Below are 13,830 nucleotides of genomic sequence, written 5' to 3'. Positions count from 1 at the left end.
AAAAGACTGGAAGGAAAGGTAAAGTGTTCGTTATGGATCTTAACATTAAAGAAGATCATAAGAATTTTGAAGAAATGCCTGCAAGTATTTGAATAATGGGTGAAAATTATCTAGCTGATATGGTTAGAAACCAGATGATCAGAAAGGACAAGGTAATCATATTTTGTTGGAGGTTGTTCTGCATAAACTGAAAAAGTTTGTTTTTGAAATACATTTTGACTGCATAGAGGCTGCAATTAAGAACTTTCAAGAAACTGGCCACGTTACAGGTCACTATGAGAACACATTCAAACAGTGTCAGAACTGAGAAACATAAGCTCCTGGCAATATGGGAAATCTGATAAAGAAGAGAGAGATGTATGACAGGTATAGGCAACAAGGAGCAAATAAGGTGCTTGAGGAGTATAAAAAGTGCAATAAAATACTTAAGAAATCAGGAGGGCTAAAAGACACAAGGTTGTTTTGGCAGTCAATGTGAAGGATAATCCTAAGAGCTTCTACAGGTATGTCAAGAGCAAAAGGATAGTAAGGGATAACATTGGTCCTTTTGAAGATCAGAGTGGTCGACTATGTATGGAAACAAAATAAATGGGGGAGATCTTAAATGGGTTTTTTGCATCTGCATTTACTAAGGAAACTGGCAAGGAGTCTATGGAAATGAGACAAACAAGTAGTGAGGTCATGGAACATATACAGATTAAAGAGGAGGAGGTGCTTGCTGTCTTGAGGCAAATCAGAGTAGATAAATCCCCAGGACCTGACAGAGTATTCCCTTGGACCTTGAAGGAGACTAGTGTTGAAATTGCAGGGGCCCTGGCAGATATATTTAGGATGTCAGTATCCACGGGTGAGGTGCTGGAGGATTGGCGGATAGCTCATGTTGTCCCGTTGTTTAAAAAAGGCTCTAAAAGTAATCCAGGAAATTATAGGCCGGTAAGTTTGACGTCAGTAGTAGGTAAATTATTGGAAGGAGTACTAAGAGATAGGATCTACAATCTACAGGGACTTATTAGGGAGAGTCAACATGGCTTTGTGAGTGGTAGGTCATGTTTAACCAATCTATTAAGAGTTTTTCAAGGAGGTTACCAGGAAAGTGGATGAAGGGAAGGTAGCTGATGTTGTCTACATGGACTTCAGTAGGGCCTTTGACAAGGTCCCGCATGAGAGGTTAGTTAGGAAGATTCAGTCGCTAGGTATACATGGTGAAGTAGTAAATTGGATTAGACATTGGCTCAATGGGAGAAGCCAGAGAGCGGTGGTGGAGGATTGCTTCTCTGAGTGGAGGCCTGTGACTAGTGGTGTGCCACAGGAATCAGTGCTGGGTCCATTGTTATTTGTCATCTATATCAATGACAATTATCTGGATGATAATGTGGTAAACTGGATAAGCAAATTTGCTGATGATACAAAGTTTGGAGGTGTAATGGACAGCGAGGAAGAATTTCAAAGCTTGCAGAGGGATCTGGACCAGCTGGAAAAATGGGCCGAAAAATGGCAGATGGAGTTTAATGCAGACAAGTGTGAGGTATTGCACTTTGGAAGGACAAACCAAGGTAGAACATACAAGGTAAATAGTAGGACACTCTGAGGAGTGCAGTAGAACAGAGGAATTTGGGAATACAGATACACAATTCCCTAAAAGTGGCATCACAGGTAGATAGGGTAGTAAAGAGAGCTTTTGGCACATTGGCCTTTATAAATCAAAGTATTGAGTATAAGAGTTGTAATGTTATGGTGAGGTTGTACAAGACAGTGGTGAGGCCCAATTTGGAGTATTGTGTGCAGTTTTGGTCACCTAATTACAGGAAGGATATTAATAAGGTTGAAAGAGTACAGAGGTTTACAAGGATGTTGCCGGGACTTGAGAAACTGAGTTACAGAGAAAGGTTGAATAGGTTAGGACTTCATTCCCTGGAGCATAGAAGAATGAGGGGAGATTTGATAGAGGTGTATAAAATTATGATGGGTACAGATAGAGAGAATGCAAGCAGGCTTTTTCCACTGAGGCTAGGGGAGAAAAAAACCAGAGGACATGAGTTAAGGGTAAAAAGGGAAAAGTTTAAAGGGAACATTAGGGGGAGCTTCTTCACACAGAGAATGGTGGGAGTGTGGAATGAGCTGCCAGTTGAAGTGGTGAATGCAGGCTCACTTGTAACATTAAAGAAAAACTTGGACAGGTACATGGATGAGAGGGGTATGGAGGGATATGGTCTAGGTGCAGGTCAGTGGGACTAGGCAGAAAAATGGTTCGGCACAGCCAAGAAGGGCCAAAAGGCCTGTTTCTGTGCTGTAATGTTCTCTGGTTCTATACATGTGATATGAACATCGATCCTTGACTGTTCAAGACAAATATGCATATTGATAGTTCTCTGAACCGGATAAACTTGCCAAGTTTCTGAAATAAAGGTAAAAAAATGCTGGATATACAGCAATTTCTCTGTTGGGACTGAAAAAACAGCTGATAACCTGCATTGTAGTTAGCAATAGTTGAATTCAAGTATGTTTTAAGTTATAGAGAAGTGGTGGTGGTGGGTGGGTGGTTGGGGTGGGGGTCACGGCAATGGAGAGAACAAAGGGAATGTCTCTAAGAGGACGGAGACCAAGAGGGGATGACCAACATGTGATGGTGGTGTTAGCTGAGAAAGGCTGACAAAGGCTTTTTAAGTACTGCTGATTTGTCTGGAAGAGATACAAATAGAAGGAAATTAAAATGATCAGAGGAAAGAACAAAAAATACTGTAGTGAGAGAAACTCTGCAGTTGCTGCAAAACTAATTAGAAAGAATGTTGGAAATATTCAACAGGTCAGACAGAATCAATAAAGAGTTAAATGACCTGATTGAACACTAACTGCAAAAGGCTGGCTATCTGAAATCATTGAATATAATTATAAGGGTTGTAATGTGCCAAGTCAAAGAATCAGTACTTTTTCTCAAGCTCATTATGGGCTTTACTGGGACACTGTAAGACAGACCAGAATGGGAATGGAATAGAAAATAAAAAGTGTTAGACAATTGGAAGCTCAGTCATCCTTGCAGACTGAACAGGGGCGTTTTGCAAAATGGTGATACAATTTGTGCTTGGTTTGTCCAAAGTAGCATAGGACCATTATGAGCCACACACAAGTTTCATTGAAGTTGTGCCCTAACTTCCATCTTGCTGATCTGAGCAGAAAAAAGGCTGTTATCATAGTTACTACATTAATCACAGCAAAACCTGAGTGTGTGTACACTTGCTTCTTGAACCTAATTAAGTAATAATTAATCATTTCAATTTTAACACATACAGGTTTAACTTTTAAATCTGAGATATGAGAAAATGCCACTTTGTACCTTATTTAGACAGACATCCACTGCTGGCTCCTTGAGTCTGATGGTAGCTTTTCCTTCCTCCACGAATTTAGTGAAAAACTGCTCTATATTTTCTTTCAGCTGCAAGGAGATATTCATTAAAATATATTCTAGGCTTTATAAAGTTCACATGTTAAGTTATGTAAGAATACACTCACCTTATATTTACAGCCCGATTTGTCTTTTATTGTACAAATCAAGAGATGAATGGTTGCCGAGTTGTTTTTGATGCCTCGATCATGGTGTTTTCCTATTGACAGAACTGCTCGGTTGCCCTTCCCTCTGTTCCTCATACCGAAGGTTGGGAGCATCCGATTGATGACTTCCACTTCACACTGGAGCTTCATAGTATCTGTAATAAAATGATCGCTCACTGTAGACATAATTCTGGACTACTGGCGAATACAGCATTCCCTTGGACGCCTAGCACATAAACAAGTTGCTAGCATGAATGCAGTGTATTTTCATTCCCGATTGGCTGATTCTGCGGTTAAAGCCGACTCTGAAGGCAGCTCAGATCGCGTCACACAATGGAGAGAACGCCCCCTTCCCTCCCCTCCGCGGCAATCAACCGAATACAGCTGTGGGTCATTGAGAATTACAGCGGTGAAGAGGGAGAACTGAATAACACAGGCGGACACGGGAGATTCGGGGATCAAATCTACAGTGGGGAGGGAGAATATTTAGAGAAGAGGGAAACTAGATCATTTCAATAAACTATGAAAATTGTTTTTTTAAAATAATCTTGTAAAGGGACCAAAGCTCTGTAAAGGTTTGTAAAAAACGCCAACTGGGAGAAAGGTCACTTGCTTCATTCTGCCAAACGTACCCATATTCCGGGAAGTGCCATTCCCAATCTCCAATAAATATACACACTTTCTATTGTATTTCGATGTTGCTTTAGTTTTGTCAGCACTACAAACAGGATTTAAACCTATAACATATCCTCGCAAACGAGTTTTTTCATATGTCCCTTATTGAGTTAATGATTACGAAAGTTCACAATAGTTCGCAGAGAATGGTTAAACAAGACTTCAATTTTGTTTGCAAAACATATGACTGTCCACATCCAATGTAATATCTTTCAGATACTATTTACATGCTGGAACCGCCATGAGGAAACGCCGCCGTGGCACGTAGAATACAACCACGAGGGTACAATAAAAGATCAAACCGAAGAGGCCAGTTTTGTACCAGAGAACATTGTGAACGAGAGCCCGTCACGTTCGCCACATCATTATGCAAATCAGTAGTCGTCATAAGCCGAAAACAAATCGCAGCGAGATGCTTGTAACTAATAAGCATATTTCAGGGTGGAAAGGATACTTTCGTGGAATTCACCCGTTACTCCTGTAGCCCGCGTCAATCCCCTCGTTTATTACTACCATATGAAAGCGCTTTTTCTAGTTATTATTTGATAGAAAAACGCCCAAGTATTCTCAAAATAATTCTGCTAAGTTTTGAGGACGATACAATGCAAACGCTAACAATTTTTGCAACGGTTTAATAATTTATAGTGTTCAATACCTTTAATAGTAAAGATTTACCTCAGCTGAGGTTCTGAAGAACCCAACATTAATAAATAAAAACGACAAGTAGTGTTAATAGAATTTTTTATATAATTTTTATATGAATCTCCAAAATAAAATTTATCCTTGTGGTACACACTAGCCAACGAACACAAACGCAAAACTTCCGGTGTGGTGCAAAGACTGTCAGCTAAAAGACTGAAGTCATACAAATGCAAGTTCTTATTGCACCAGTTTCAGTGCATTTCTTCACTGATTTATACAAAATAGCGTAGACACCATCCGAATCTCCTCTGTAGCTCAAAACTTTTAACAAGATCCACTGTTTGAAAAAAATCTGTTACAAACATGGAAATATTTCACACCAGACTTTATACATGTCTCAGGAACTTTACCATTAACTAAATGAGTTCATTCAAAATTATGATTTTGTTTATTTAGCGATACAGCACAGAGTAGACCTTTCCGTCACCGAGCAAAGCTGTCCCAGCAACCCGGAAACCCCAATTAACCCTAACCTAATCATGTGACAATTTTACAAGGACCAATTAACATACCTGGTACTGTCTTTGGACTGGGAGGAAACCAGAGAATCAGGGGAAAACCCACAGGGACAATGCCATTAGGAAGTTACCACCATCACCATTAGGAAGTTAACACATGTAGCTTGCAGGAGCTATGTTGCCAATAACAAGCAACACCTCAGTAAAGCTTCAAAGTGCCTTGCAATAAACTTGTATAGTTAAGCATCTTTAGTTGCAACTTAACTAAAGGGATTTTATTGAGGGATTTGGAAGAGTGAACCACCAATACATTCACTAAATAGGGCTGCTTATCACCCAGCCTGTGATAAAGTCCATTTCAGGGGATGCCAAAACACACCTCCTAATTCCATTATTGATGGGCAAATCTGAAACTGATGCTGGAAATCTAAAATAAAATTGTAAAATACTGGAAACAAATCAGGTAACATGCAGAAAAAAAAAGACAGCATTACAGATTACTGACCAGATCTGAACAAAATGAAAAGGTCTGTTATTTAGAATCATCGAATTCAATATTGAGTTTTGAGTGTTGGAATGTGCCTGGCAGGGCAATGATCCTACATACAACATCTCACCTTTTGATGATGCACCTTACAGCTCCCAGACATGGCAACAAATTCAATTATTTAAGATAACTGTCTTTCTAGCTTGTTCTAGAACTGGCAAGTTCTGATGAAAAGCAATTGATCTGTAACATTAATTCAGGGTTTCCCTTTCTTCATTGTTCATGCTTGACAGGCTGAATATTTTCATCATTCTCTGATTTGTTTCAGATTTCCATCATCTGCGATATCTTGGTTTCAGCATTTTTCAAAAATTCTCCCCTATTCTCATTGTTCTTCTATTAACATCTGCTATAGATAAATTAATTACCTCCATCAGCCAACTTCACTACTGCTCATGTCTGTCAATATTTGTTGAGACACGCCACTTCTTGGCCTCAAGTGTATCAATTTCTTTTGCCTTTTCCTCTTCTCTGCAACTTAAAACATGTTTGATTTTTTAAAACTAGTTCTGAAGAGAAAGGTCTTTGACTTAAAATACAGACTGTTTAGATCTTTTCTTGGATACCAGCTGATCTGAGTTTTTCCACATTTCCTGTTTTTTCCTGTCTTTCATCATCATCTGAATGTTTTAAGTTAAAACTATATGCTGACTTCAGTGTGATTCAGGATTCTAGAATGCAGGATGCTGAGTCAGTAACCCACTATCCTGTCAGTCCACTCAGAAGATTCTGAGCTGCTGATTTCAATACATTTTTCTTACAAAATGAAACATCTTGCCTCTATGAAGACTCTACAGTGCAGCCTCATATATATAAGATTCACAAGAAACATTTATTAGTCTCCGGAACCTATATAGAGAAAAAAAACCCTTCCAGAATCCATGAAATGCTCTTAACAATTAAAAAACATTTTCTTCTTCATAAACCATTTGTTTCTTTTGACATAATCTACAGAAAGTCATCATTTCCTAGTCCTTTGCTAATTCCATAAGATGATCAGAAATGCCAGGACAATTTTTTCTATGAGATAAATTCTTATCACTTGGGACATGCATTTGTACAGCACCTTTGGCAAAATTAAATAAGGTATTCTCAGACTCTCCCCACCCCCAGAACAAGGGAAGAACTGCTTGTGTAATGTTTCAATAAGTTGATTATGGAGTTTGAAGACTTAAAAAGTTAAAAAAGGTTAGAGTGATAACTCCAGCTGCTTGGGGTCCAGCATCCAATGGCAGAACAATCAATGACAGGGATTAGAATCAAGGACATACAAGCACTAGGAAGACTGACGAAGACTTGTGACAGGAAGGCTTGTGACAGTTAGTCAGAGCTTATTGCTAAAGCTACAAGAGTGAAAGAAACAAAGTGGTGGATTAGGAATGCACAGAGTACATGGAAATGTTAACAGGTAAATTTTTTTTAAATCAAATTATATAGAGGAAATGAGGATTACAAAATGAAGATAATAATGTATTAAGAGATTGATAAATGACAATAAATGTGGTGATGCAAGTCTGGTTCTAATAGTTGACACAGGTGCTGCTTTTCGGAGGAGGAGAGTAGAATATTGGATTGACAAGATAGCAATACCTTTAATAACAAAAGGGGGAAATACAAGTACGTAAGAAGCGTGGTCTATATACAGTTGCAAGAGAAGGTTTGTGAACCCTTTGCAATTACCTGGCTTTCCCCATTAATCACTCATAATATGTGGTCTGATCTTCATCTAAGTCACAATATCAGACAAACACAATCTGCCTAAACTAATGACACACCAACAATTGTACTTCTTGTCAATACTGAGTACACCATTTAAACAATCACAGTCTACTTTCAAAGAAAAATGTGAACCTCTGGGCTAATGCCTTCTATTTGGAATCAGGTGTTCCAATCAATGAGATGAGATTGGAAGCAAGGGTTGTAGAGGTGCCATGCTCTATATTAAAAAAAAGGACACAAATTCAGGTTACTGACAGAGCCTGTGCTTCTTAAGGGAGATCTGTTTATGTGCACCATGCTTCAATCAAAACAACTCTCAGAGGACCTTACAAGAAGAATTATAGAGATGCAGGAAGCTGGAAAAGGCTACAAAGCATTTTTAAAGACCTGAGTGTTCATCACTCATCAGTGTGAGAAATTGTCTACAAATGGATGAAACTCAGTACTGTTGCTATTCTCACTGGGAGTCAGCATCCTGCAAAGTTCACACCAAGAGCACAACGTGCAATGCTGAAGGACATGAAAAAGAACCCAAGGGTTAACAGCAAAAGATCTGCAGAAGTCTCTAGTACTCACTAAAGTCTTTGTGCATGTGTCCACTATAAGAAAAAAACCCGAACAAGAATGGTGTTCATGGAAAGACACCACGGAGGAAGTCACTGCTCTCTTAAAAAAAACCATTGCTGCATGTCTCAAGTTTCCAATAGACCACCTGGATGTTCCACAACACTTCTGGTACAATGTTCTGTCGTCAGATGAAGCAAAAGTTTATCTTTTTGGCAGGAATGCACACTGATATGTTTGGAGAAAAAAGGGCACTGCACATCAACACCAAAATCTCGTCCCAACTGTTAAGTATGGTGGAAGGAGCATCGTGGTTTGGGGCCTGGACAACTTGCAATCATTGAGGGAACAATGAATTCAAAATTGTATCAAGATATTTTACAGGAGAACACCAGGGTAGCAGTCCATCACCTGAAACTTTATAGAAGGTGGTTGATGCAACAAGACAATGATCTGAAACACAAGCGAAAATCAACAACAGAATGGTTTAAAAAGAAGATTCGTGTTTTGGAATGGCCAAGTCAGAGTCCAGACCTTTGTCGCAATTGAGATGCTGTGGCATAATCTAAAGAGGGCTGTTCATGCAAGTTATCCAAGAAATATCATTGAACTGTAAGAGTTTTGTATGGAGGAATGGTCTAAAATTCCTCCTCACCATTGTGCAAGTCTGATCAAGAGCTACGGGAAATGTTTGGTATTAACAAATTTGGTTTCAATAACTTATGACTTTCATCAGGTCAACAACTGGTAGAATATTCAAGTCTAGAGGAACACAGGGATATGCAGTGCATGTCAATTCATCCTTGACAGTACAAGGACAAGGTGAAGATGATGAAAGCTCCAATGCCATGTTTAAATTTGCTGACAAGACATACTTTATTGATCCCGAGGGAAATTGGGTTTCGTTACAGTCACACCAACCAAGAATAGTGTAGAAATATAGCAATATAAAACCATAAATAATTAAATAATAAATTAATTTTTCCAAGTGGAAGTAAGTCCAGGACCAGCCTATTGGCTCAGGGTATCTGACACATCGAGGGAGGAGTTGTAAAGTTTGATGGCCACAGGCAGGAATGACTTCCTATGACAACACACTGGGATTGGCCAAATCAGCAATTAGGAGAAAGCTTGAAAATCTGGCTGAATGGTGCCAGAACAACAGCGTCTCTCTCAATGTCAGCAGACCAAGGAGCTGATTATTGACTTCAGGAGAAGAAGACTGGAGCTCCATGAGCCAGACCTCATCAGGGGAATCAGAGCTGGAGAGGGTTAGCAACTTTAAATTCCTTGGTGTTAGCACTTCAGAGGAACTGTCCTGTGCCCAGCATGCGTGCAATTGCAAAGAAAGCATGGCAGTGCCTCTACTTTCTTACAAGTTTATGAAGATTCAGCATGCCATCGAAAACTTTGACAACCTTTTACAGATGTGTGGTGGAGAGTATATTGACTGGCTGCATCACTGCCTGCTACGGAAACACCAGTGCCCACAAACAGAAGAGCCTACAAAAAGTAGTGGATACAGTCCAGTCCATCACAGGTAAAGCCCTCCCCAGCACTGAACACATTTACATAGGAAAGTAGCATCCATTATCAAGGAGCCTCACCATCCAGGCCGTGATGAGTAGCTGTTGTTTTGCTTTTCCACAAATGGTGTCTGACCAGCATTTTTCAGTTCCTATCACCGATGGGGCATCTTTTTGTCAAGGTAAAAATGTTCACCTTCAATGGTCACATAAACATCTTGTTATTCAAGCTACAGGACAGCAATCTGGCTTGTCCCTTCGCACTGCGATGCTCATTACTGCTGCCCTGTTCCCATCAGCTAGCTCATAACCAAAGAATTACTTGCTAATTATTGAAAGGAATGAAGTACTTGTAATAAATAGTATTTAAATGTTGTCAGAGGATCATCTGACTGATCAGGGCAGGACATATGCAATAAATAGCAAAGTCCTCAAGAATACTGAAGAAGTGAGACCTCGCTTGAGAAGTTCAAGAACCCACGAAGTGGACAGTGTTAGCCACAACACCGAGTACCAGTGAAGGGAGGTAATGGCACAATTTTTCAAAACTTTGGTTAGGTCATAGCTGGAGAACTGTGTACAGTTCTGGTCATCACAATTAGGGAAGAATGCGATTGCATTAGAGATTCGCCAGGATGTTGCCTGGAATCACACATATCAGTTACGAGGAGAGATTGGACTGATTGGGAAACTCTTCTCAGTAGAAACCCTGAGTGTGGTTGGAATGTGGTAAACTGTCCAATTGAAGTCGGTACTATGACATTTAACTACTATCCATGCAAGTATTTCTATCACCAAGCTATCTTATTACCAAAGGCTGCTGATTAAATTCAGGTAAGTGATAGCATAGCAAGGTATTTGATAGCATAGTTTGATGGTGGATGGAAGGCTTATTTCAGCCAACTGACCTAATTCCGCTCCTGTATCTAAGTGTATACAACACTTCCCAAGCTCACAAAGTCTACCATCATGAAGGACAAGGAAAACAAGTACTTGACAATATCTTTATTTTCTTCTCCAAGCCACATATCATCCTGACTTGAAAATATACTATTTGTTTACTATTACAGTCGAACTCAACTCCCTCTCAAACAACATTGTGGTAATACTTTCACCCAAAAGGCTTCAGCAGTTCAAGGTTTACTGCCATCTTTGAAGACACTTTTAAGAGTGCATAATAAATGCTTGAGTCAGCAAATGTCCAATTGCCAAAAACAATGAAGAAACATACCTGAGACAATAATTTCATAACTCCAGAAACAGGAAATCTGAAGTAAAGACAGTATTGAATATACTCAGTAGGTCAGGGAATAAACTGCAAGCTTTCTCACTTTTGCAATATTTTACTACAGTCAATGACTCCAAAATTCAACTGTTTCTTTCCCGTCAGATGTTATCTGACTTCCTGAGTAGCTAATCTTGTTTTTATTGTTATTTTGTCAGACGGGGGGAGGACCATCTCCAAGACGCGGGAAGAAAACCGGTGGGGTAGTGAAAGTACACGAAGTTTTCAAACAAAACCTGTGGCCCGTCACGGAGACCAGCAGGCCTCGAACGGACCCAACACGTAAGGGAGAGCGGTGACACACACCCTCCGGCCCCACTGAATTTAATCCCCCAGGGGCCGAGCTCACGACCCTTTCGCCCCGAGTGTCTACAACTGAGGTGTACTTACCGTTTTACACAGCCCGAGCAATAACAACCCGGACCGAGCCGGGCCGCCGTGCACCAGCCACCGGAGGTTTCAGGTTGCCCGCGTCTGGCTCCCCTCCCACCCCGGCAGCCGATTGGTGCAAATCCCCACCAATAGCAACCGAGAGCGGCGGCGGCGACCCCGCACTGCTCACACGGGGTGTGATCTCGCTGGAGCCAGAGGCGGCGCTGTGGAGTCACAATGTGCCATGGAACTGGAGCTGGAAACCAAAGGAAACGAAAGGCTCTTAGAAATATAACATTAAAGCAGCTCAACAGGTCAGGCCGCATCCGTGGAAAGGAAAACAGAGCATAATTTTCCAGATCGGTCAAAGATTATTTTATGTAGATATTTCAGTTCCAAAAGTTTCAGCTGTCTCTGGCATATGGTGGTTGACTTTTTTTAGGCATAGAAAATCTGCAAGTTAAACTTAAGCCTTTCTGCTACCATTAATTCGTTATATTTACCAATGGTAGATTGATCTGGAAATTGAGATCACATGTAATCTAGGGTGAGCTGGCCAGTTGGATACAAAATTGGACTGGTGGAAAGTGGTAGTGGAGGACCAGTGGTATTCTGCAGGGACTGGTGCTAGTTCCTCTGCTACTTGTAAAATATATTAACAATTTGTATGAGAATATATATAATGTTATAATGTGTTTGCAAAGAAAACGTGGCATCACAGACATCCCACCCTGCAAAAACTCATTTGAGAGGTAGCACCCCCGCCCCCCGGTCAACCCCTCCAAGGGTGTATGTAATACTTTGTTTAGTGATTTTGTCCAATCTGTAAACCAATTTGGGTATATGCAGAAAATGTGACATTAAAATATGTACTTATATTATCATGGAGTTTTTTAAAATTCTATTACAAATTTAAGCAAGTCTATAGGGAGTTTGGCCTCATCACATAGGATGTCAATAGAGTAGCTCCTTAGCAGCTAGCCAGCTAGTTCAAATAATGAACAAATGACACCTGTCAAACTCACCTCAACATGTCTTTTACATTTTAACCCATGGGCAATAGAAAAGTCACTGTTGCAAACAGTGCAGCGAGCAACACTGTCATTATTTTTGAGGTCGACTGTAAAGCCTGCCCACAGAGAAAACGGATAGGTCTACTTAGCACGAAGAGAGACCAATCAGGATGTTCACTCTCGCTCTCGCTCTTCCTTTTCCTCTCCCTCTCAAAAAAATCAATTTCTGGGATATTGTATATAATCTGTAGGCGTCAGGGAGCCGCTATCAATATGCGGGAGAGTCCTGGAACTTCCGGGAGAGGTGGGATGTCTGGCATCGCCTCGACTTTCAAATGTATACAGTACACAACCTGAAATCCTTACCTGCTGCAGACATCCTCGAAACAGACAAAAAAACCCAAAGAATGAAAAAAAGTAAGAACCCCAAAGCCCCCGCCCCCCACCCACCATGCAAGTAACAGCAAGGCCCCAAAGGGAGACCATGGTCTACAGTCCATCAACAAATGCTATTCACCCCAACAGTTCAACATCCTTCAGCCACTCTCACTGAGAAGGGAGAAAGAGATGTTACTCCTTCCACAGCCAAGAGGGAGACAAACTCGCCGTTTTGATGTTACAGTCTGTAGCGTTGCTTTCTTAGAAGTTTACGAAGTTTCAGCATGTCATATAAAACTTGAACAAACTTCCATAGATATATGTTGGAGAGTATACTGACTGGTTTCATCATGGCCTGGTCTGGAAACATGTCCTTGAAAGGAAAAGCCTATAAAAAAAGTACTGGATATGGCCAGTCCATCATGGGTAAAGCCCGCCATTCCATTGAGCACATCTACAGGAAAGCAGCATCCATCATCAAGGACCCCCACCACCCTGGTCATGTTTGCTTCTCGCTGCTGCGATCAGGAAGCAGGTACAGGAGCCTCAAGACCCACACCTCCTGGTTTAGGAACAGCCATCAGTCTCTAGAACCAGGGGGATAACCACTCAACTTCATTCACCCCATCACTGAACTATTCCTACAACTTATGGACTCACTTTTAATGAAAATCTTCACCTCATGTTCATGATGTTTATTGCTTATTTATATTATTATTATTATTATTATTATTATTATTTTCTTTGTTTTTTTCTTTTCACCACTTTTTGTCTTTTGCACATTGGTTGTTTGTCAATCTTGTTGAATTGAATTTACTACTTACATCCTTCATATGCATGAGTAGTAAAAATCTTTTCGTTACGTCTCTGTCTAAATGTACAAAGTGCAATTTATGGTAATCTATAATAAATAGTATGTATAACAGTTCAGTCAATATAACATAGAAATACAATTTGAGAGGGAGAATGGAAAATCGGAAGTGTCAGTATTACAGTTGAACAAAGGGGACTATAGAGCTATGAGGGAGGAACTAGCCAAAGTTGA

General features: G+C 40.3%; 1 protein-coding gene across 3 annotated transcripts in view; it reads right to left on the bottom strand.

Annotated features, from left to right (window-relative positions):
- lrr1 (leucine rich repeat protein 1) overlaps positions 1-11,527 on the bottom strand; it is a 30,043-nt gene extending 18,516 nt beyond the window's left edge. The window contains exons 1-3 of one of the 3 annotated variants that reach the window (XM_073039634.1): positions 11,413-11,527; positions 3,508-3,701; positions 3,332-3,430 (exon numbers count right to left, since the gene is read on the bottom strand). In XM_073039634.1, the coding sequence (XP_072895735.1) occupies positions 3,332-3,430; positions 3,508-3,696 (288 nt within the window). In that variant the 5' untranslated portion in view covers positions 3,697-3,701; positions 11,413-11,527. Of the gene's footprint in view, positions 1-3,331; positions 3,431-3,507; positions 3,845-4,178; positions 4,459-11,412 lie in introns of those variants that run through there. The other 2 variants (XM_073039632.1, XM_073039631.1) reach the window with 2 other exon arrangements.
- Positions 11,528-13,830: the final 2,303 nt, after the last annotated feature.

The sequence above is a fragment of the Hemitrygon akajei genome, chromosome 3 (genome assembly GCF_048418815.1).
Source record: "Hemitrygon akajei chromosome 3, sHemAka1.3, whole genome shotgun sequence".
Lineage (NCBI taxonomy): Eukaryota > Metazoa > Chordata > Chondrichthyes > Myliobatiformes > Dasyatidae > Hemitrygon > Hemitrygon akajei.
The sequence above is the reverse complement of the archived record's forward strand: the minus strand, read 5'-3'. Positions and strand labels throughout refer to the sequence as shown.